General features: G+C 39.3%; 1 protein-coding gene and 1 pseudogene across 5 annotated transcripts in view; both read left to right on the top strand.

The window, feature by feature from the left end:
* The window catches only part of BTBD8 (BTB domain containing 8), a 133,902-nt gene that overhangs the window by 16,006 nt on the left and 95,237 nt on the right, over positions 1 to 22,659 (top strand). For 3 of the 5 annotated variants that reach the window (XM_074381436.1, XM_003933307.4, XM_074381439.1), the window contains 2 exons: positions 11,722 to 11,915; positions 14,508 to 14,625. The exons of 1 other annotated variant lie outside the window; for it this stretch is intronic. In XM_074381436.1, coding sequence (XP_074237537.1) covers positions 11,722 to 11,915; positions 14,508 to 14,625 — 312 coding nt within the window. Of the gene's footprint in view, positions 1 to 11,721; positions 11,916 to 14,507; positions 14,626 to 22,659 lie in introns of those variants that run through there. One more of the 5 variants, XM_074381438.1, reaches the window with a different exon arrangement.
* LOC141580346 (MICOS complex subunit MIC26 pseudogene) lies at positions 1,767 to 11,715 on the top strand (annotated as a pseudogene).

Below are 22,659 nucleotides of genomic sequence, written 5' to 3'. Positions count from 1 at the left end.
ATGCTTGCTTTATGATCTCATGAGTATTGTGTTATTCATAACAGTAGCTGCTGTGAAATTTTATGTTTCTTCAGCTGTTGAGCGTATGTTTAAAAGAAGATTCTGACTGGGTGTGGTGGCTCATGCCTGTAATCCCAGTACTTTGGGAGGCTGAGGCAGGTAGATCACAATGTCAGGAGATCGAGACCATCCTTGCTAACACGGTGAAACCCTGTCTCTATTAAAAATATAAAAAATTGCTGGGCGTGGTGGCTCAAGCCTGTAATCCCAGCACTTTGGGAGGCCGAGGCGGGTGGATCACGAGGTCAAGAGATCGAGACCATCCTGGTCAACATAGTGAAACCCTGTCTCTACTAAAAATACAAAAAAAAAAAATTAGCTGGGCATGGTGGCACATGCCTGTAATCCCAGCTACTCAGGAGGCTGAGGCAGGAGAATTGCCTGAACCCAGGAGGCGGAGGTTGCGGTGAGCCAAGATCATGCCATTGCACTCCAGCCTGGGTAACAAGAGCGAAACTCTGTCTCAAAAAAAAAAAAAAAAAAAATATATATATATATATATATATATATATATATATATATATATATATATAAAATTAGCTGGGTGTGGTGGCATTCACCTGTAGTCCCAGCTACTGAGTAGGCTGAGGCAGGAGAATGGCTTGAACCCAGGAGGCAGAGGTTGCAGTGAGCAGAGATCATGCCACTGCACTCCAGCCTGCATGACAGAGCATGACTCTGTCTTAAAACAAAACAAAAAGATCCTTGGCATAGATCAAATTTTTATACAGTAGAGAAAGGGAGGACGGCCGGCGCGGTGGCTCAAGCCTGTAATCCCAGCACTTCGGGAGGCCGAGGCGAGTGGATCACGAGGTCGAGAGATCGAGACCATCCTGGTCAACATGGTGAAACTCCGTCTCTACTAAAAATACAAAAAATTAGCTGGGCATGGTGGCGCGTGCCTGTAATCCCAGCTACTCAGGAGGCTGAGGCAGGAGAATTGCCTGAACCTGGGAGGCGGAGGTTGCGGTGAGCCGAGATCGCGCCATTGCACTCCAGCCTGGGTAACAAGAGCAAAACTCCGTCTCAAAAAAAAAAAAAAAAAAAAAGAGAAAGGGAGACATTACATCAGTGATACCTTTTATTTGCTATCATTAAGAGTGATTAGAAAAGATTGAGTTAGACCCAGTATGGGAGAGTGGAGGAAACACTGGACTGGACTTGGCAATAAGATCTTCTGACTGTGCATTATTTTGTTTTATTTTTTCAGCTTCAGTTTTCTCATTTCAAAGAAAGCAATTGGAGTAGCTGGCTTTGTGCTTCATAGCACTCCGCAGTGCTCTATTTCAAGCACTTATTCATATTCTGTTTTGTATTAGGTTAGTCGTGTGTGCCTGTAATTATGTAAGCTCCTTGAGATTAGATTGTCTCATTGATGTGCACATCTCCAGTGGTGCCTCATGTAGTGTCTTGCACATAGAAAGAACTTGGAACATGCCCTTTTTTTTTTTTTTTTTTTTTTTTTTGCTTTTAAGGCAGATTGCTTTGAAATTTGTATGAAAAGAAGGCAAAATGAAAGCAGTACAACGGCAAATGTTGACATGAAAATTTCTTCTAGTGAAAATTCTGATAAAATAATTTCTTGAATTTTTGCTTTGTGAAATATCCTTTTTTTTTTTTTTTTTTTTTTTTGAGACGGAGTTTCGCTCTTGTTACCCAGGCTGGAGTGCAATGGCGCGATCTCGGCTCACCGCAACCTCCGCCTCCTGAGTTCAGGCAATTCTCCTGCCTCAGCCTCCTGAGTAGCTGGGATTACAGGCACGCGCCACCATGCCCAGCTAATTTTTTGTATTTTTAGTAGAGACGGGGTTTCACCGTGTTGGTTTCACCGTGTTGACCAGGATGGTCTCGATCTCTTGACCTCGTGATCCACCCGCCTCGGCCTCCCAAAGTGCTGGGATTACAGGCTTGAGCCACCGTGCCCGGCCGTGAAATATCCTTTTTAAGTAACAGATAAAGATTTTGAAATAATCTTTTATGTTGCTACTTATTATAACCCTTTGGTGTGCACTTTGTGCACTTGAGTTAGAATGTGAAATACAGCCTTTGAAAAGTTGTTTTATATGCAGTGACTTCAGATAGGGGTCAAATGATTGTCAGTGGAAAGTTGTGCTTGCTTTATGACCTCATGATTAAAATTCAATTCAGGATCATAAGCTGATTATTGTTGTGAGAATGCATGTGCATGTGAGAGGTAAAGAAAAGAGGGAGGACCTTTGAATTTTTAGTTTTTATCCTGGGAGATGCCAGGATAAAGTCTCACTCAGGTAAACACATAAAAGAGCACAGAACAAAGAATATCATTTCCTCTGCAAGCTTTCTTTGGCAGTGGCCATTGTCTCTTCCACGTTCTTTATACTACAAGGATTGAAAGTATTTGGAATAGGTGTCTTCCTTGTTGTATTTTCTTTCTGGTATCTGGGGTCTTGTTGATGGGGTTGGGGGAGAAGACTGACCTTCCCAGGGTTAGCTAATTCCTAGAGATAGTAAATGACTTGCCTGAGAACTAGCCAATCCTAAGTACATGCACCAACCCATATATCCACATTCTCTATCTGGTTCTCGTATTTCAGGAGATATTCTTTTCCCCTAGTCATCCCATAGACAGGTACCAGACAACTATGGGTCACTCTTATAGCCCAGAGCCAGCCAACATTATTCAAACAATCCAGTCCTGATCCTGTTCAGTTGCTTACTTTGCCTTGCTTATTCCTTCCCTTGAAAATCCCAATAAAGGCTTTTATCCATGCCTTCCCCTTGCTGCTTCTGACAAATCCCCTTGCTTCCCTGTGTGGCCCTGTGTGGTGTACCCTTCTTGTTGTAAATTATAACTAACAAATTATATTTTCAATGGCAATTGTCTCCTGATCTGTTGACCTCACTATACCTGAATAACACCAAAATTCTGGTACATTTGAGACATTCATGAATGTCCTTGCTTCCTTCTTTCTTATTCCCCTATCGTTGACTGTCATTTTTCTAGTCTGTATCACAGGACAGTCATCTACAGACTACCAGATCAGTCCTCATTCCTTAAAGATTTTAGCCACTATTGTCAGTTTTCCTAAGTTTATGTCTTTTTTTTTTTTTTGAGACGGAGTTTTTGCTCTTGTTACCCAGGCTAGAGTGCAATGACACGATATCGGCTCACCGCAACCTCCACCTCCTGGGCTCAGGCAATTCTCCTGCCTCAGCCTCCTGAGTAGCTGGGATTACAGGCACGCGCCACCACGCGCAGCTAGTTTTTTGTATTTTTAGTAGAGACGGGGTTTCACCATGTTGACCAGGATGGTCTCGATCTCTCGACCTCGTGATCCACCCACCTCGGCCTCCCAAAGTGCTGGGATTACAGGCTTGAGCCACCGCGCCCGGCCTAAGTTTATGTCTTAGTCATTGCAATTGCTATATAGATGATGTTTCCAGTAACCTGGTCTCTCAGTGCCTTCAATTCCTGTCTTCTAGTAATCTTGTTATCCACTCTACCTCAACTACTCACTGCCATGTCAAATCCTAAATAGTGCTGTTACCAATAGCTGCAGCCCCCATAATCTTGATGCCAGGAATCTTACTCTTTAACTTCTACATCCTGTCTTTCTAGCTTATTCCCTTTAGGACTTCAAGTCCAATAGTTCATTAATTGCAGGTCCTGGTAGAGTTACTGTTACTACTTTTTTTTTTTTTTTTTTTTTGGGTACCCAGGCTGGAGGACAGTGGCAAGATCTCAGCTCACTGCAACATCTGCCTCCAAGGCTCAAGCATTTCTTGTGCCTCAGCCTCCCAAGTAGCTGGGATTACAGTCACCTGCCACCATGCCAGGCTAAATTTTGTGTTTTTAATAGAGACAGGGTTTTGGCATGTGGGCCAGACTGGTCTCGAACTCCTGACTTCACGTGATCCACCCACCTCAGCCTCCCAAAGTGCAGGGATTATAGGTATGAGCCACCAAGTCCAGCCTATATTTTAATTGTCTTTTATCCTCTTATGTCCTCATTTTCCTCCTTACTCAGCTTAAATTCCTTTTGCTATCATTTTACTACTCCCTTTGCACACAGCTTCAACTCCATTGTTCCCTTTAAATTTGATTTTTATGTCAGTACCCCAAATCTTAGATTCAACTCTGACTTCTCTACTTCTGCATTCATACAGTTGAATGTGGCTGGAAAAACACATAGTCATGCTAACCACCAGTAGGCACTTAGTGCTGTTAGTCATACTACATGTAATCACCTATATTTCCCTTTTTTTTTTTTTTTTGAGATGGTGTTTTATTCTGTTGCCCAGGCTGTAGTACAGTGGTGCAATCATAGTTTACTGTAACCTTGAACACCTTGACTCAAGTGATCCTTTTGAGTAGCTGAGACTACAGACTACAGGTGCATGCCACCACACTGAGCTAAGTTTTCTAGTTTTTATAGAGATGGGGTCGTGCTGTGTTGCCCAGGCTAGTCTAGAATTCCTGAGCTTAAGCAATCCTCCCACCTCAGCCTCCCAAAGTGCTGAGATTATAGGCATGAGCCATAGCATGTGGCCAATCACCTATATTTCCCTAGTCCTATTTGAGTTCCCACTTTACTGGAGTATTATTTTATACTTCCTGTTTCCTGAACCTTCAGGTGTTCCTCTTCATCCTCACTTTTGATGACATTCCTTTCTATTTCACTGATAAACTCAAAGCAGTGAGAACTTTTATAGACCTCTTCCATATCAATTCACATACTTGTGTCTGTACCTGTATGCTTTATTTTCCTCCCTGTTATTACTGATGAACTGTCAGTACTTCTAAAATCAAATCCTCTGTTTGTCCACCAGATCTCATCTTATTCCTTTTCACCTAGTCAGGGACATTGTTCTAGCAGTTTTCATTTTTCCACAGAAAATTTCTTCTTAGATCTCCTCACTTAAGCATGGTATTTTCTCCCCCACCTAAAAAATAACTTTTTTCTGACCTGACTTCACTATCAGCTAATACCCTACCAGCTAATACCCTAAAGCTCTGCTCCTTTTCACGTCAAAGCTCCTCGAGAATTGTCTATCACACTCTCACCAATTTCTTTCCTCCCATCTACTCTTTTTTTTAATGGATATAATTTTCACATACTGTAAAATTCACCCTTCTAAAGTGTATAGCTGAGTGGTTTAATATATTCACAATGTTGTGCCACCAATATCACTAATTCCAGAATATCTTTATTATCCCAGAAAGAAGCCCCATAGCCATTAGCAGTCACCCCTATTTCCTCCTTCACCTAGCCCCTGGCAAACAACCTACTTTCTGTCTTTATGGATTTGCCTATTCTGGTCATTTCATATAAATGGAATCATAGAGTATATGGCCTTTTATGTCTGGTTTTCTAAACTTGACATGATATTTTCATAGTTCATCTATGTTGTGGCATGTATCAATACTTCATTCCCTTTATGGCTGCATATTTTATATGATAGATCAGGGGTCACTAGGATCATCCTCAGGTTTGATGATTTTCTGAGAGGACTCAAAATACTCAGCATATAGTCATACTGAACGCTATGATTTACAAAGAAAGGAAGCAAAAGGAAAAGCTGTGTGGGGCAAAGTTCATGAAAATCAAGGCACCAGTTTCTAAGGGTCATCTCCCAGTGAGATCACAGAGGACACAGTTAACTTCCCCAACAAGGAGTTGTGACAATGCTTCTGAAATGTTGGCAACAAGGGACGCTCATTAGAAGCTCATTGCCCAGGGTTTTTTATTGGGAATTGGTTATGTAGGTACTCCTACCCAATGTGTACCCAAATTTGAGACTCCCAGGAGGAAAGTCAGTGTTCAGCATAAACTATTGCTTGTATAAACGATTTAGACATAGTGAGCCACTTTTACATTTAGAGAATGCCAAGAACACCACCCAAATCCATGCTTCCAGATACCAGCCAAGGACCAAGCTTGTAAATAAATCTTTCAAGGTATAGCAGTCAGGCCTGCTATGTTACCTAATCCCCCCTACATATGGATATACTATATTTTGTTGCCCATTCATCAGATGATAGGCTTTTGGGTTACTTCAACTTTTTGACTGTTATGAATAAATCTGCTATGAACATTTATATACATTTTTGTGTGAACATACATTTTCAAGTCTCTTGTATTACATACTTAGGAGTGGAATTACTGGGTCATATAGTAACTGTTTAACCTTTTGAGGAACTGACAGACTCTTCCAAAATGGCTGTACCATTTTACATTACCACCAGCATGTACAAAGTTTCCAAATTTCTCCATATTCTCAACATGTTATCTGGGTTTTTAAAAAAAAATTATGCCTATCCTAGTGGATGTGAACTGGTATCTTACTGTTTTCATTTGCATTCTCATGATAGCTAATGATATTGAACAATTTTTGTATGCATGTCAGTCATTTTTACATATTTGGAAAACTAATCACATCCTTTGCCCATTTTAAAATTGAACTATTTCTCTTTATTATGTTTTAAGAGTTCTCTGTATATACTGGGACAGTAGACTCTTATCAGACATGATTTGCAGAAGTGTTCTTTCATTCTATGGGTTCTTTTTTAGGGTATTCTGGAAATCAGACATCTTTAATTTCTGCGATTTCCACTTTATCTTTTCTTTTGTCTCTGTGCTTCTGATATCATATGTAAGACACCATTGCCTAATCCAAGGTCATGAAGATTTATGCCTATGTTTACTTATAACAGTTTTATACTTTTAGCTTTTCTATTTAGGTCTTTAATCTATTCTGAGTTAATTTTTGTATATGGTATGAGGTTAGGGTCTAACTTCATTCTTTTGCATTTGGATGTTCAGTTGTCTCAGCACCATTTATGGGTGATACTGTTCTTTCCCCATTGCATTATTGTCTGGACACCCATGTCAAAAATTAGTTGCCCATATATCTATGTTCTAGACTCAGTTCTATTCCATGGATCTATACATCCACCGTCCTTATACTAGTACCACACAGTCTTGACTACTATAGCTTTGTAGGAAGCTTAGAAAATTGAGAAGTGTGAATCCTCCAACTTTGTTCTTTGCAAGATTGTTTTGGCTATTCTGGATCCGTTATATTTCCATTTGAATTTGAGGATTGGCTTGTCAGTTTCTGGAAAAAAAAAAAGTCAGCTGAAATTTTAATAAGGATTACATTTAATCTGTAGATCAATTCTGAAAGTACTACTATTTTAACAATATTAAGTTATCTAATCCATGAACATGGAATGTGTTTCCATTTATTTAATTGCTTTCAACATTGTTTTGTAGCTTTCAATGAGTGTCTTGTACTTTTTTTGTTAAATATATTTCTGGCATTTTTATTTTTTAGAATACTGTTGTAAATTGAATTATTTTCTAATTTCATTTTTGATTGTTCATTGCTAGTATATAAAAACATAATTGATTTTTACATGTTGGTCTTGTATCCTGCAACCTTGCTGAACTTGTTTAGTAGTATTTTTGTGGATTTCCAAGGATTCTACATATACAAATTTGTCATCTATAAAGAAAGATAGCTTTACTTATTTCTTTACATTGCAATGATGCCTTTTCTTTTTCTTGCCTAATTACCCTGGCTAAAACTTCCTGTAAAATGTTGAATAGAAGTGATAAGAACAGACATCCTTGATGCTCTTCTAAAGAAATCTTTCAGTTACCATTAAAGTATGATGTCAGCTGTGGATTTTTCTTAGATGTCCTTTATCAAGTTGAGGACATTCTCTTTAATTCATAGTTTGTTGACAGTTTTATCATGACAGGGTGTTGGACTTTGACAAATGATTTTTCTGCATTGATTGGAATGATCGTGGTTTTTGTCCTTTATTTTACTGAGATGGTGTATAACGTTAATTTTCTGAATTCCTGAGATAAATCTGTTTGCCATAGTGTATAATCCTTTTTATATGCTGCTGGCTTCAGTTTACAGTTATTTTGTTGAGGGTTTTTTAAAATTTTGAGATGGAGTTTTGCTCTTGCTACCCAGGCTGGAGTGCAATAGCTTGATCTCGGCTCACTGCAATCTCCACCTCTTGAGTTCAAGCAATTCTCCAAGCAATTCTCCTGCCTCAGCCTCCCGAATAGCTGGGACCACAGGCGCGCGCCACCATGCCCAGCTAATTTTTGTATTTTCAGTAGAGATGGGGTTTCACCTTGTTGACCTGGATGGTCTCAATCTCTTGACCTCGTGATCCACCCGCCTCGGCCTCCCAAAGTGCTGGGATTATAGACGTGAGCCACCGCGCCTGGCCGAGGATTTTTTTCATTTACATTAATAAGGAATGTCAGCCTGTGTATTTCTTTCCTTGTGATGCCTTTGTCTGCTTTTGTATTAGTAATACTGGCCTCATAGAATGAGTTGGGAAGTGTTTCTTCCTCTCCTGTTTTTTGGAAAAATTTGTGAAGGATTGGGGTTATTAAATATTTGGTAGAATCTACCGGTGAAGCTATCTGGTTCTGTTTTTTCTTTGAGGGAAGATTTTGATTGTTAATTCAATCTCTTTACTTGTTGTAGGTCTACTCAGATGCTATGTTTCTTCTTGAGTCAGGTTTGGTAGTTTGTGTCTTTCTTGGAATTGTCCATTTCATCTAGATTATTTTATTATTATTATTATTTTTGAGATGGAATCTTGCTCTGTCACCCAGGCCTGAGTGAAGTGGCGCAATCTTGGCTCACTGCAACCTCCACCTCCTGGGTTCAAGTGATTCTCCTGCCTCAGCCTCCTAAATAGCTGGGATTACAGGTGCATGCCACCACGCCTGGCTATTTTTGTATTTTTAGTAGAGATGGGATTTCACCACGTTAGCCAGATGGTTTTGATTTCCTGACCTTGTGATCTGCCCACCTTGTCTTCCCAAAGTGCTGGGATTACAGGTGTGAGCCACTGCGCCTGGCCTAGATTTTCTAATTTTTTGGCATTATTATTTTTTGTTTTTGTTTTATTTTCATAGGTTTGTGGGGGACCAGGTGGTGTTTAGTTAAATTAATAAGTTTTTTAGTGGTGATTTCTGTTTGCACTCATCACCCGAGCAGTATACAGAGTACCCAATTTATAGTCTTATCCCTCACCCTCCTTCCACCCTTTCCCTCACCATTCTTTTGTATCATTCTTTTGTCTTTCTATCCTCATAGCTTAGCTCCCACTTATGAGTGAGAACATACAATGTTTAGTTTTCTAATCCTTAGTTACTTCTACATCACAGGACAGTTCTCTCTCAGGAATATTCTGAGTTGTCATTTTCAGTATCTCATATCGCAAACCCTGAAGGGCAGAGGGATCAGCTCAGGCCAGGTGCATGGATTCTTGACATTGATGGTTGCCAGACCTTAGCCATTTATGCCCATTCACGTGGCTCCAGCCATCTTGGTAAATGCAGTGCCTTCCAAGCAAATCTATGGAGTAATTTTACTGATGCATGACAAAATTCACAGGAAGGAAGACAGCTCCTGAAATAGCCATGATAACTCCTACAGACATACTTCTCACCAGGACCCTGGGAAGCTCCACCTGCCACGTAGTCCTCCAAGGGGAAACAGAGGCATCGAAGGGCCCAGGGGTGAGGTGGCACTCACTCTGGGCAGCCAGTGGCAGCCATGTTTTGGGCAATTCCCATTTCTGGCATTATATATTGCTTTTTAACATTTAACATTTTTATAGACTACTTTTCAAACTTTCTGCTGTTTCTTTTTTATTTTTATTTATTTTTGAGACAGGATTTCACTCTCTTGCCCAGACCGGAGTGCAGAGGCATGGTCACAGCTCACTGCAGCTTGACCTGCAGAGCTTAAATGATCCTACCACGTCAGCCACCCAAGTAGTTGGGCGCATTCCACTATGCCCTGCTAAGTTTTAAAATTTTTTGTAAAGAGGAGGTCTCGCTGTGTTGCTCAGGCTGGTCTGAACTCCTGAGCTCAAGCAATCCTCCTGCCTTGGTCTCCCAAAGTGTTAGGATTACAGGCATGAGCCATTGTACCTGGCTTCTGCTGTTTTATTTTATTATTATTATTTGAGATGGAGTCTTGCTCTGTTGCCTAGGATGGAGTACAGTGGCACGATCTCAACTCAATGCAACCTCTGCCTCCTGGGTTTAAGAAATTCTCATGTCTCAGTCTCTCAAGTAGCTTAAAGGTGCCTACAACCGTGCCCAGCTAATTTTTGTGTTTTTTTTTGGTAGATACGGGGTTTCGCCATGTTGGCCAGGGTTGTCTTGAACTCCTGAGCTCAAGCCATCTGCCCGCCTCGGCCTACAGAGTGCTGGGATTACAGGTGTGAGCCACCATGCCCAGCCTGCTTCTGCTGTTTTAGATTTACCTTTCTACAGTTAGTCCAAATTAAGAAGGTTTAATATTATATACGAAAGTGGCACACTAAGGATACTAGCATTCTTTCTTTTTAAGAATCACCGGCCGGGCGCGGTGGCTCAAGCCTGTAATCCCAGCACTTTGGGAGGCCGAGGCGGGTGGATCACGAGGTCAAGAGATCGAGACCATCCCGGTCAACATAGTGAAACCCTGTCTCTACTAAAAATACAAAAAATTAGCTGGGCATGGTGGCACGTGCCTGTAATCCCAGCTACTCAGGAGGCTGAGGCAGGAGAATTGCCTGAACCCAGGAGGCAGAGGTTGCGGTGAGCCGAGATCGCGCCATTGCACTTCAGCCTGGGTAACAAGAGCGAAACTCCATCTCAAAAAAAAAAAAAAAAAAAAGAATCAATATGGCTAGAGCCACCACTGCCAGCAACATGTTCAATGTAATTCAGAGGTCCTTGGGGCCAGCCAGCCTGAGCTTGCTCACCTTCAAAGTCTATGCTGCACCAAAAAAAGGACTCACCTCCCAAAAATTCCATGAAGTTTGATGAGCTTTCACTCTACTCAGTTCTTGAGGGTCAATCAAAGTATGTGGAGGAATCAAGGAGCCTGCTTGAAGAAAGCATCTCACAGCTCCAACACTACTGTGAGCCATACACAAGCTGGTGTCAGGAAGCGTACTCCCAAACTAAGCCCAAGATGTAAAGTTTGGTTCAGTGTGGGTTAGACAGCTATGACCATCTCCAAAATGCACCTCCTGGATTTTTTCCAAGACTTGGTGTTACTGATTTTGCTGGCCTTACTGGACTCCTTTTGGCTAGAGGTTCAAAAATAAAGAAGCTAGTGTATCTGCCTGATTTAATGGGATTAGCTCCCTGTATTATACACAACGATCCACAGCAAGCTTTCGTGTTTGCCAAGGTCAGTGGGGAGAGATTATATGACAGGTTTATGAGGATATATCCTCATAGAAGATTTGTGGAAGGAGAACTTTCAAAAGCCAGGAAATGTGAAGAATTCACCTGGAACTAAGTAGAAAATTCCAGGCTCTGCCCATCTTAATCAGTTATAGGTAAACATTGGAAATGCCATAGAATAAATCAGTATTTCTACAGAAAAATGGCAGAGAAGTTAGTATTGAATGTATTAATTTGGCTTTTTTCTTCAGGAAAAACTAGACTGGAACTCTGTTATCTTGGGTGATACCATCCTACAAGCAAACTAATCTGAAACCCTTTCACCTAGAGAAAATGTACAAGCCTTAGAACTCCTTGTTCTCATGTTGCTATTTATGTACATAATTAAAACCCAAGTTAAAAAAAGAATCACCAATATTATTTAATTAGTATTTCATATTTTGTCTTCTAGGGTTGTATATTCATCAAACAGAAACGTAAAAAGCTATGAAGAGGAAATTCTTAGGAAAAAGATAGTGGAGATTGGGATATCACAAAAGCAGCTTGACATCAATTTTCCAAAGTCTAAGAACTCATCGGATTGTTCTCTTCAGAAGCATGAAATTCCAGAGGATATCAGTGACAGAGATTATTTAATTTCCAATGGTGAGGTATTTTTTTATGGAGCTTTATTTATAGCCATGAAAATAACCATATTCTGATACAGAGAAAAGCATACTTCAAAAACATGCTTTACTGTTTTTGTTTTTGTTTTTGTTTTTTTAACGTAAGCATGGAGAACTGAAAACAGTATTGTTAGTTCCAGGTTTTCCCAAGTAGTTGCAGATACGGTTATTATGAATAAATCCATACATAACTCACAATTCTCCTTTTAGCCACTATGCCTCTATATTATTGTCCTTAGTATAATCTACACCAGTAAAGAAGCTTGAGCAGAGTCAGTTCTGTTACAAGACAATATATGCTTTCCTTAAAAACACTGTACCACACAGAAATTGCTGTTACACAAAACTTTGCCATGACACGTTAATAAAAATAATACCCTAATAAAAATGGTAGCCTAGTTTTATGCATGTTAAGTGGTTAAGAAATACATAGATACTATAATACATAATAGCATTTTATCATGAAAAAGACCTGAAGTTTGCTTGTAGAAGTGGATTTCCAAAGGATTGCAGCTTGTGAGTTATTGTGAATTGATGGGAAGAGAATATTAAGAATGGACGTATGCGTAGAGAAAGGTTCTGACAGGAAGTCTGAGGTCCCTGGATCAGAGAACAGACCATTTATCACTCGCAGAGCATCTTAGTGCCAGCTCTTGCCTAAACTCTGTGATGCAATGCAATGAGGGCCTGATGTTACCCAGCTCATGTAGTGGGATTGCACCATAGAAGAGGAACACCAAAATTAGGACCCTTTCAGCTTTCACAGATTGCTGGCAGATCTTCCCATTCTCTTCTCCAGAGACAGACAGACCTTTACTTTGGAAGGTAAATCTTTGGGAGGGGAGGAGAAGGTAATTTCCCTACCCTGGAATATAAGGAAATGGCCTCCAGGGGAGGAAAGTTTCTAAATTTTTCTGGAGTAATAGATATATCTAATTTCCAAGGCATGTTTGCTGTTTAACCATCCTTTAACCAAGTTTACTGGTGCTCTGCTCAGAAAGGTCAGACCATGCTGAAACATAAAAATATTCAAAGAAAAGCGTTTCTTAATAGTTGTCTGAAGTCAGACGGGAATTTATAAAGCCAGATATAGATGGGTGTGGCTAACAACACATGCAGCAAACTGAGGTATCTGGTAGATATTTAGGTGTGCATGTGTGTATATGCATGGCTCAGTTCAGCCGAGTGTAGCTTTCTGCTTTAGCCTAGTGTTTCTCGTGTGAATTTTGCACCTAAGCGAATGGAAAATTCATCTTATGCTCAAATTATTCCCTAATACATGAATTGTATTGGATCAAACTCATTTTTTTCAAAACAAGTGTTAGAGCAGAATTGACTGTATTTGAAAATATTTGTTGGATTAAAGGATCTTATTACTGGTGTGTAAAGCAATAATTGCTCACCTGATCTATCCTGGTTAGTTTCCTGTTACATTACCATCACTATATCTAATTACGAGTGAATGAATAGACATTCTAGGCTTTGAGGTAGATCCATTTGTATGCTTTATTTAATTTAGTCTCATAAAACCCTAAGAAGTGTTACAGACTGATTTTATCAGTAAGACCCAGATAGGACCCTAAGACTCAGGGAGCATAAGAGACTTTCCCAAGATCACACAGAGCAATTACAGAGCTGATACTTGAAATCTAGTTTTCCTACTCTTGTCTAGAGCTCTGCCATGGCTCTATGACAATCCTTTAAAGTGGCCAAACAAGTTGTGAGTTTAAGTGAAAAGAGCTTATTTACCTCTCAACCATCTGCCCTTTGACTATTTACTCCATCACTCCATGTAAAATCCCCACGTTCATCAGTAACCTCCCAGTTGCCAGCTTAACAGACATTTTTTGTCTATATCTTATTAACTTCTTTGCAGCCTTTCATATTGTTAATACTGCCCTCCTTGAAAATTCTGCTTTCTGTGACACCGTGCTTTCTTGATTTTCCTTTTTGGTCATTTCTCAGTCGTTTTTACTGATGTATCATCTTTCTACTCCTTATATAAATGGTATTTTATAATTTTTTGAGCTTCATATTCAACCACATATATGACAGAGGTTTCATAAGATTATGATACCAGATTTTTACTGTACCTTTTCTGTGTTTACATATGTTTACATTATACAACTACTTAACATTGTGTTACAGTTGTCAACACTATTCATTGCAGTAACATGCAGTACAGGTTTATAGCCTAGGAGCAATAGGCTACACCATATAGCCTATGTGTGTAATAGGCTATATCATCTAGGTTTGTGTAAGTACACTCTGTGACGTTCACACAGCAATAAAATCAGCTAACAACATATTTCTCAGAATTGTCAATGAGGGATGCATGACTGTTATTAAGGAAATGCATGACTCTATCTGTATTTACATGTAAGTAGAATTACATGTATTTCAAAGGAGAAAGTATAGATAATTTAAATGTTTTGTTTATTTTTAACTTACCACTTAAATATTCCAACTAATTGAGAGAATTATGTGGGAAACCTCTTGCTAATAATAGAAGACAATTTTTGGATGTTTGTAATATTAAACTATTTTTTAGTCTTGTTTTTCTTTTTTAAAGATAATTATGACTTGGAGCCTGCATCTGAATTAGGAGAAGATTTATTGAAGCTTTATGTGAAACCTTGTTGCCCAGATACTGATTTTTTTGTTGATGGAAAACGTTTTAAAGCTCACAGGTAAATAGATACGACTGATTTAGTGTCTTGGTTGTGGCTGTAGAGTGTGGAAGGGCAGCTGTCTCTTTCCAGCACAGTGGTTTTCAAGCTCTGATTCACACAGGCCACAGGGGTTCCATGAAGGCCAAAGGGGTTCCACTGTGATTCCTCAGGGGGAGTCTCTAACAGGGGAAGAGGTTGGCCATCAGACAAGGTTTTCGGCAACGTTTTCACACATGCACACATGGGCCTACTACCCAGGCGTGTGCATATATATGTTTCTGCCAGAGCAGATCTCATCTATGCTCTGCATTTGTCATGAACCTAAGATTTTATTAGAAGAAAATATTCTGCTGCCTAAAATAGATTTGGAAGCCACTGTCACAGAAAATGTAGTTAAATGTAATTTTTAATTTTATAGGCATTATAGTGTTGAGAAGTATTATTTCTACATGAATGACATGCATTTTCTCTGAATGCATTTTGGCCCAGATTCTGTGATTCAAAATAGGAGATACTCATGAATAGCATTGATTAGGAGGTTTAATATTTCAATGTACTTTTTAAATTCCATTGTTCTGCTTCAGAATTGGGTTGCTTAGACATCCCAGGCTTTTAGATTTCAAATTAAAGCCTGCTGCCTGTTTTAGTCAGGCTCTTTGATTGCAAGTAACCAAAATCTGCTTAAAAGCAGAAAAAAATTTAATAAAAAATACATATTATCTTTTGGAACTCAAGGGAAAAAAATACAGCTGGGCCTTACTATGGACTAGAATCTGAACCAGAAAACTAAGGAACCCAGACAGTTCTTCCTCTCTGTGTTTTATTTATTTATTTATTTATTTATTTATTTATTTATTTATAAATAAATAAAGAGGAAGAGGGAGAGAGAATGAGGGTGTTGCTTTACTGCCCGGGCTAGAATGCAGTCTAAAAATGGGCATGCCTATAATTGTTCTTAATAATAGAGACATTAAAAAAAAAATGAGGGAAGAAAATAACAAACAAGCAGCCAACCAATATTTGATTTAAACCTGTAAGTAGGTATGATGTGGTACTGATAAGAGTGTATATTTTGTGTATTTCAAGTGGAGAGTTCTATAAATGTTAATTGAGTTTACTTGTTCCGGATCTGAGTTCAAATCTTGGGTATCGTTGTTAATTTTCTGTCTCATTGATCTGTCTAATATTGATGTTGAAGTCTCCCACTATTATTGTGTGGGAGTCTAAGTCTCTTTATAAGTCTTGTATTTCTGCGTATTCCTGTATTGGGTGCATATATATTTAGGATCTTTAGCTCTTCTTGTTGCATTGATCCTTTTATCATTATGTAATATCCTTCTTTGCTTCTTTTGATCTTTGTTGCTTTAAATACTATTTTATCAGAGGCAAAAATTGCAACTCCTGCTTTTTATTTATTTATTTTTGCTCTCCATTTGGTTGGTAAATCTTTCTCCATCCCTTTGTTTTGAGTCTTTGTGTATCCTTGCATGTGAGATGGGTCTGGATGCAGCATACCGATGGGTTTTGGCTTTTTATCCAATTTGCATATCTGTGTCTTTGGATTGGGGGATTTAGTCAATTTAAATTTAGAATTAATAATAATGTATGTGAATTTAATACTGCAATTTAATGTTAGCTGGCTATTTTGCCCATTAGTTGATGTAAATTCTTGATTATGTAGATGCTCTTTACTTTTTGGTATTTTTTAGAAAGGCTGATACTGTTTGTTCCTTTATATGTATAGTGGTTCTTTCAGAAGCTCTTGTAAAGCAGGCCTGGTGGTGATGAAATCTCTGAGTGCTTGCTTGTTCGCAAAAGATTTTATTTTTCCTTCGCTTATGAAGCTTAGTTTGGCTGGATGTTAAATTCTGGGTTGAAAGTTCTTTTCTTTAAGGATGTTGAATATTGGCCCCCACTCTCTTCTGGCTTGTAGGGTTTCTGCTGAGAGATCTGCTGTGAGTCTGATAGGCTTCCTTTTATGGGTAAAAAAGGAACCTTTCTCTGACCTTTCTCTCTGGCTGCCCTCAGTATTTTCTCCTTCATTTCAACCCTGATGAATCTGACGATTATGTGCCTTGAGGTTGGTCTTCTTGAGGAATATCTTTGTGGTGGTCTCTGTATTACCTGGAGTTGAATATTGTCCTGCCTTGCTAGCTTGGGAAAGTTTTCCTGAATAATATCCTGAAGCGTATTTTCCAGCTTGTATTCATTCTCTTCGTCACATTCAGGTACACCTATCAAACATAGATTAGGTCTTTTCACATTGTCCCATATTTCTTGGAGACTTTGCTCGTTCCTTTTTATCCATTTTTCTCTAATCTTGTCTTCTTGTTTTATTTCATTAAATTGGTCTTCAACCTCTGATACTTTTTCTTCTGCTTGATCAATTCAGCTGTTAAAACTTGTGCATACTTCGCAAAGTCCTCGTGTTGTGTTTTTCAGCTCCATTAATTCACTTATATTTCTCTCTAAATTGTGTATTCTTGTTGACATTTCGTCAAACCTTTTTTCAAAGTTCTTAGTTTCTTTGCATTGGGTTAGAACAAGTTCTTTTAACTCACAGAAGTTTCTTATCAACCACCTTTTGAAGCCTACTTCTGTGAATGGAACACACTCGTTCTCTATCAGGCTTTTTTTTTTTTTTTAAGACAGAGTTTTACTCTTGTTACCTAGGCTGGAGTGCAATGGCGCGATCTCCGCTCACTGCAACCTCCACCTCCCAGGTTCAGGCAATTCTCCTGCCTCAGCCTCCTGAGTAGCTGGGATTACAGGCACGTGCCACCATGCCCAGCTAATTTTTTGTAATTTTTAGTAGAGACGGGGTTTCACCATGTTGACCAGGATGGTCTCAATCTCTTGACCTTGTGATCCACCCACCTCGGCCTCCCAAAGTGCTGGGATTACAGGCTTGAGCCACCGCGCCTGGCTCTATCAGGCTTTTTTCCATTGCTGATGAGGAACTGTGATCCCCTGTAGAGGGAGAGGCGTTTTGATTTTGGGTATTCTCAGCCTTTTTAGGCTGGTTACTTCCCTTTGTTATAGATTTATCCATTTGTGGTCTTTATCATTACCGTCTTTATAATTGGGTTTCCGAGTGGACATCCAACTTGTGGATTCCCAGCGCTAAAATCTGAGCAACCCACTGTGCCGGCCAAAACAGCGGCGTTAAGATTGATGGTGCTTTCCTGACTCTGCACCAAGGCGGCGGCAAAACCGCCTCACCGGCCACAAGAGTCACGCTGGCGACCTGTGGGGCTCCTCCCTGGTGCTTGAGCAACAAAAATTCGTCTGAAAGTGTGGCATCCTCTCGTTCTCTACACTTTCACTGGGAGCTACAATTCCAAGCTGCTAGTGATCAGCCATCTTGAGTCTCTCTCTTTTTGTGTTTTAAATAGAATATTGATGAGAAGTTATTCTGGTGTTCCTAAAGAGGAAGAACCAGAGTATTTGCAGTGGCAAGAAGTAATCTTCTAGGTTCAGGGGTGCACAGCTCTTAATGAAATTAGCAGTGGGTTTAGGTTACAGTAATCTGTCAAGCCAAATAGTGGTAGTATTTGTACTCTTAGAAATCATGCTGGTTTTGCCAGCAATACAACCCAAGGATTGCTAGTCTGAACTAGACTATTTACTATTCAGAATTTGAACTTTTCTTTCTGGGAATATGTACTTTGTAAATGTACATACATACATTTTCCTAATTCTTATGAAATCTGCATTCAATATTGCAAAATTCAGAATATAATGTAGATTGGTCATTATATTTTCCATACTATAGGTATATTTCCTAAATCATGGTGTGGGTGTGGGTGTATGTCTCTGTCTTTTTTTTGACCAACACAATTGTATTTTAAAAATTAATTTTATTTTGTGTCCAGGTTTTTCATGAGACCATATGGACATCCTACCAAAGTTATAGAGCCCTAAAGCTGTTAGGACCCTGTGACCGTTTGCAATATGTCCTCAAACTGTCCCTTTATTTGGCCTTTCCTGTGTGCTGCCTGACAGTGAATTAACAGGGCTGTGTTTTAGGAGCTGGATCTAGAATGTTAAGTTTGTATTCCAGGTCAGCTCTTGCTTACATTTCTGGTTTATCTTGTTGACCTAACAATAAAAAAGAAATTCATATTAACTAGAAAGGCAGTAAGTTTTCCTACTTTCTTTCCATTAGGCAAGTTAGAATAGCAAATTCTAAATTACAAGATTACCTTGCTAGTCCAGACTCTAACATCTCTCTGTTTATAGTACATACTAATTTTATTATGTAGTTTAAGGAATATTATGTCAGTAGTTCAGAAAACACATCTAAAGCCCAACATTGGAACTTCCTCAATTACTTCTTGTTCTAGATGATAATTGTCAGCATTCTTCTAGTGGTGTGGCTAAAAATCCTTTTGTAATATGGCTACTTTAATTTTTTAATTATATATACATACATATATATATATATATATATAATTATTATTATTTTTATTTATTTTTTTGAGACAGAGTCTTGCTCTGTTGCCCAGGCTGGAGTGCAGTGACGTGATCTTAGCTCACTGCAACCTCTGCCTCCGGGTACTTGCAGTTCTCTTGCCTCAGCCTCCTGAATAGCTGGGACTACAGGTGCACACTGCTATGCCCAGCTAATTTTTTGTATTTTAGTAAAGATGGGGTTTCACCATGTTGCCCAGGCTGGTCTCGAACTCCTGAGCTCAGGCAATCTGCCCACCTCGGCCTCCCAAAGTGCTGGGATTACAAGCATGAGACACCATGCCCAGCCACATACTCATATATTAAAAGTTCAATACAAGTACTTACAAAGAACCAGGATTTGTGACTGGAATTGTATTCAGTTTAGCTATAAACATTTTTAAAACTATAGTTTGCTAGTTTAATGTGCCCAGATTGGTATAGTCTTCTATTAAGCTAATCTTTCTCTCATGCTCAGGTTACTTCCTCAGCAACATCTCTGTTAACACAGTTCTTCCAAGGTAGCCTCTCTAGTTGCTCTGGCAATTCTTTACCATGATCCTCAGCCCAGTGCCTGGAACGCTTTCTATGCTGAAAGACAGTCTGATGCCAGTCACTTGCTTTCAGTGGCACAACTAAGCCAAAGAAATCATTTGTAACAGAGTGGTTAAGAGTATGTGGACTGTGGGGGAAATCTGTATGGATTTTAATTCCATGTCCACTGTTATTCGCTGTGTGAATTTAGGTAATTTATTTAACAGTTAATTCTGTGTTTCAGCATCCTTATCAGAGATGGGGATTATAACAGTCTTCGTCTCATAAGGTGACTGTGAGAATGAAATTATATTTGTTACCGAGCACTCAGTGGGCTACCTGATTAGCCTTCATGGATTCCATTAGTTAGTTATGTTACTGCTTTTCTGAATTTTGTATCCTGGGATACTGTTGCACAATACCCCTTGTTGTGGACCTCTGTAACATTATCTTCCTGCCCAAAATGCTCTCAATTACCATATGAATACCATCTGGATATTGTACATGTCTTTCTGCTTGTATTTCCTCCTGTCACCTTCAGTGTACCTCTAAGTATCTGCCTAACCCACTCCGTTGCTGATTTCCCTTTTTTTTTTTTTTTTTTTTTTTTTTGAGACGGAGTTTCGCTCTTGTTACCCAGGCTGGAGTGCAATGGCACGATCTCGGCTCACCGCAACCGCTGCCTCCTGGGTTTAGGCAATTCTCCTGCCTCAGCCTCCTGAGTAGCTGGGATTACAGGCACGCGCCACCATGCCCAGCTAATGTTTTGCATTTTTAGTAGAGACGGGGTTTCACCATGTTGACCAGGATGGTCTTGATCTCTTAACTGTGTGATCCACCCGCCTTGGCCTCCCAAAGTGCTGGGATTACAGGCTTGAGCCACCGCGCCCGGCTCTAATTTCCCATTTTTTAGTGTAATTTATTATTTTAATGTTTTATGAAAGAAACTGAATGTTACATTTTTAAGATAATTTGTTGCACTTCTGTGTTCCATAATTAAAATTCTCCTTATTGAAAAAGCAAAGCAGTCATTCCTTTTTTTTCTTTTTTCCTTTTTCTTCTTTCTTTTTTTTTTTTTTTTTAAGATGGGGTTTCACCATGATGGCCTGGCTGGTCTCAAACTCCTGACCTCAGGTGATTCACCCACCTCGGCCTCTCAAAGTGCTAGGATTACAGTTGTGAGCCACCTCGCCCGGCCCTTTTTTTTTTTTTTTTTTTTTTTGAGGCAAAGTCTTGCTCCTTTGCCCAGGCTAGAGTGCAGTATTGCAATTTCGGCTCACTGCAACCTCCGCCCCGCCGGGTTCAAGCGATTCTCATGTCTCATTCTCTCAAGTAGCTGGGATTACAGGCACCCACCACTACGCTTGGCTAATTTTCGTATTTTTTTTAGTAGAGATGGGGTTTCACCTTGTTGGCCAGACTGGTCTTGAACTCCTGATCTCAAATAATCTGCTCATCTCGGCCTCCCAGAGTGCTGGGATTATAGGCGTGAGCTACCATACCCAGCCGCATCATTCCTAACTTTAGCTTTGTGACACTGAAAATCTGGTGTCTCTTCCAGAATACCTTTATCAGTGCCTGGTTATACCATTAGACATTCACTCATTGGGTTAAGATGTCAAATCTTCCTTTAATTTCTCTATGAATAATTTGTAAATTAGCACTGTGTTCTAAGATCATTGTGCTGTATGTCCTTGAAAAGCTAAATGCTTTTTCAGAAGTGGTATGGTTTAGTAATTCAGAAGTTGGTCTTTTTGAATTTAGATTATGATTCCACCACTTATTTTTAAATTATACCACTTACTAATTTTTGGGAAGTTACTTAATCTCTCCAAATTTCGATTTCTTTATCTGTAAAAGGAATAATAGAATTTATACCATGGGATGGCTGTGAAGATTGAATCAGATAATGCACATGAAGCACTTAGCGTAGTATCTGGCCCATCGTAAGCTTTCAAAAGTAAATGTCAGTTGCTATAAGTATGTAATAGATATCTGTAAGACAGGCACATACGTTGCCTACTCTAGCTTGTCTAATATTAGGGGTCAGCAAACTATGGCCTAAATGTGGTTAAGTGGCCTGTTTTTGTATAAGACAACAAAAAAGCAGAGACAAATATAACACAGGGACCTGCAAGTCTAAAATGTCTTTCAAGAATCACTTGGGTTTGTTGTTCCCAAGCCTGCTTATGCCATTTGAATCTATTATTTTGATGACAATGAATATGAGTCAATGACATGTTAAGTATGAAAGAGAAAAGTTATTGTTTCAGTGAAAGCTCAGGTGAGTGCTTCCAAAGGGTTTAATAAGGGAAAGGCACTTTAAAAATTGCTGTTGGGCCAAGTGCTCACACCTGTTATCCCAGTACTCTAGGAAGCTGAGACCAGAGGATCCCTTGAACCAGGGAGTTGGAAACCAGCCTAAGCAACAAAGTGAGACCCTGTCTCTACAAAAAAATTTAGCTGGGCATGGTCATGTACACCTGTAGTCTCAGCTAATTGGGAGGCTGAGGTGGAAGTATCATTTGAGCCTAGCAGTTTGAGGTTGCAGTGAGCCATGATTGTGCCATTGTACTCTAGCCTTGGCAACAGAACAAGACCCTGTCTCAAAAAAAATTAAAATCAAACTAGATATCATAGGGTATATGTGTATTGCTTTTGTGAGAATGAGGCTCATATCAGTGAACCCATGTTAAAAAAAAAGATGGGTCTTATGATAAAAGATTTGTGAATTAAATGCATATTTCTTCTTAGGTTAGAATAAAATGATTATAGGATATAGAAATAGTTTTTTAAATTCTTCGTTTTTTTGATTAAACAACTATTAGTCCAAATTGTATTGGTTAATAGGATATCCACTGTACTTAACTTTGGAAAGGCCAGTCCCATGAAAGCCAGTGGATGTCCAAAAATTCTCAAGAGGTTAACTTTGCTTTTACAAAGTTGTGTTCTTTAAAGTATTTGCTAAGAAGTGAAATGGTTAGTAGTGACTACTCCAAAAATTTAGATTGACTACTCTGGATTTAACCTTTGCTTAGTTGTATGGAACTAAAGCAAAAAAAAAAA

This window comes from Saimiri boliviensis, chromosome 11 (genome assembly GCF_048565385.1).
Source record: "Saimiri boliviensis isolate mSaiBol1 chromosome 11, mSaiBol1.pri, whole genome shotgun sequence".
Classification (NCBI taxonomy): domain Eukaryota; kingdom Metazoa; phylum Chordata; class Mammalia; order Primates; family Cebidae; genus Saimiri; species Saimiri boliviensis.
Note: the sequence above shows the minus strand (reverse complement) of the source record. Positions and strands in the feature narration are given on the sequence as shown.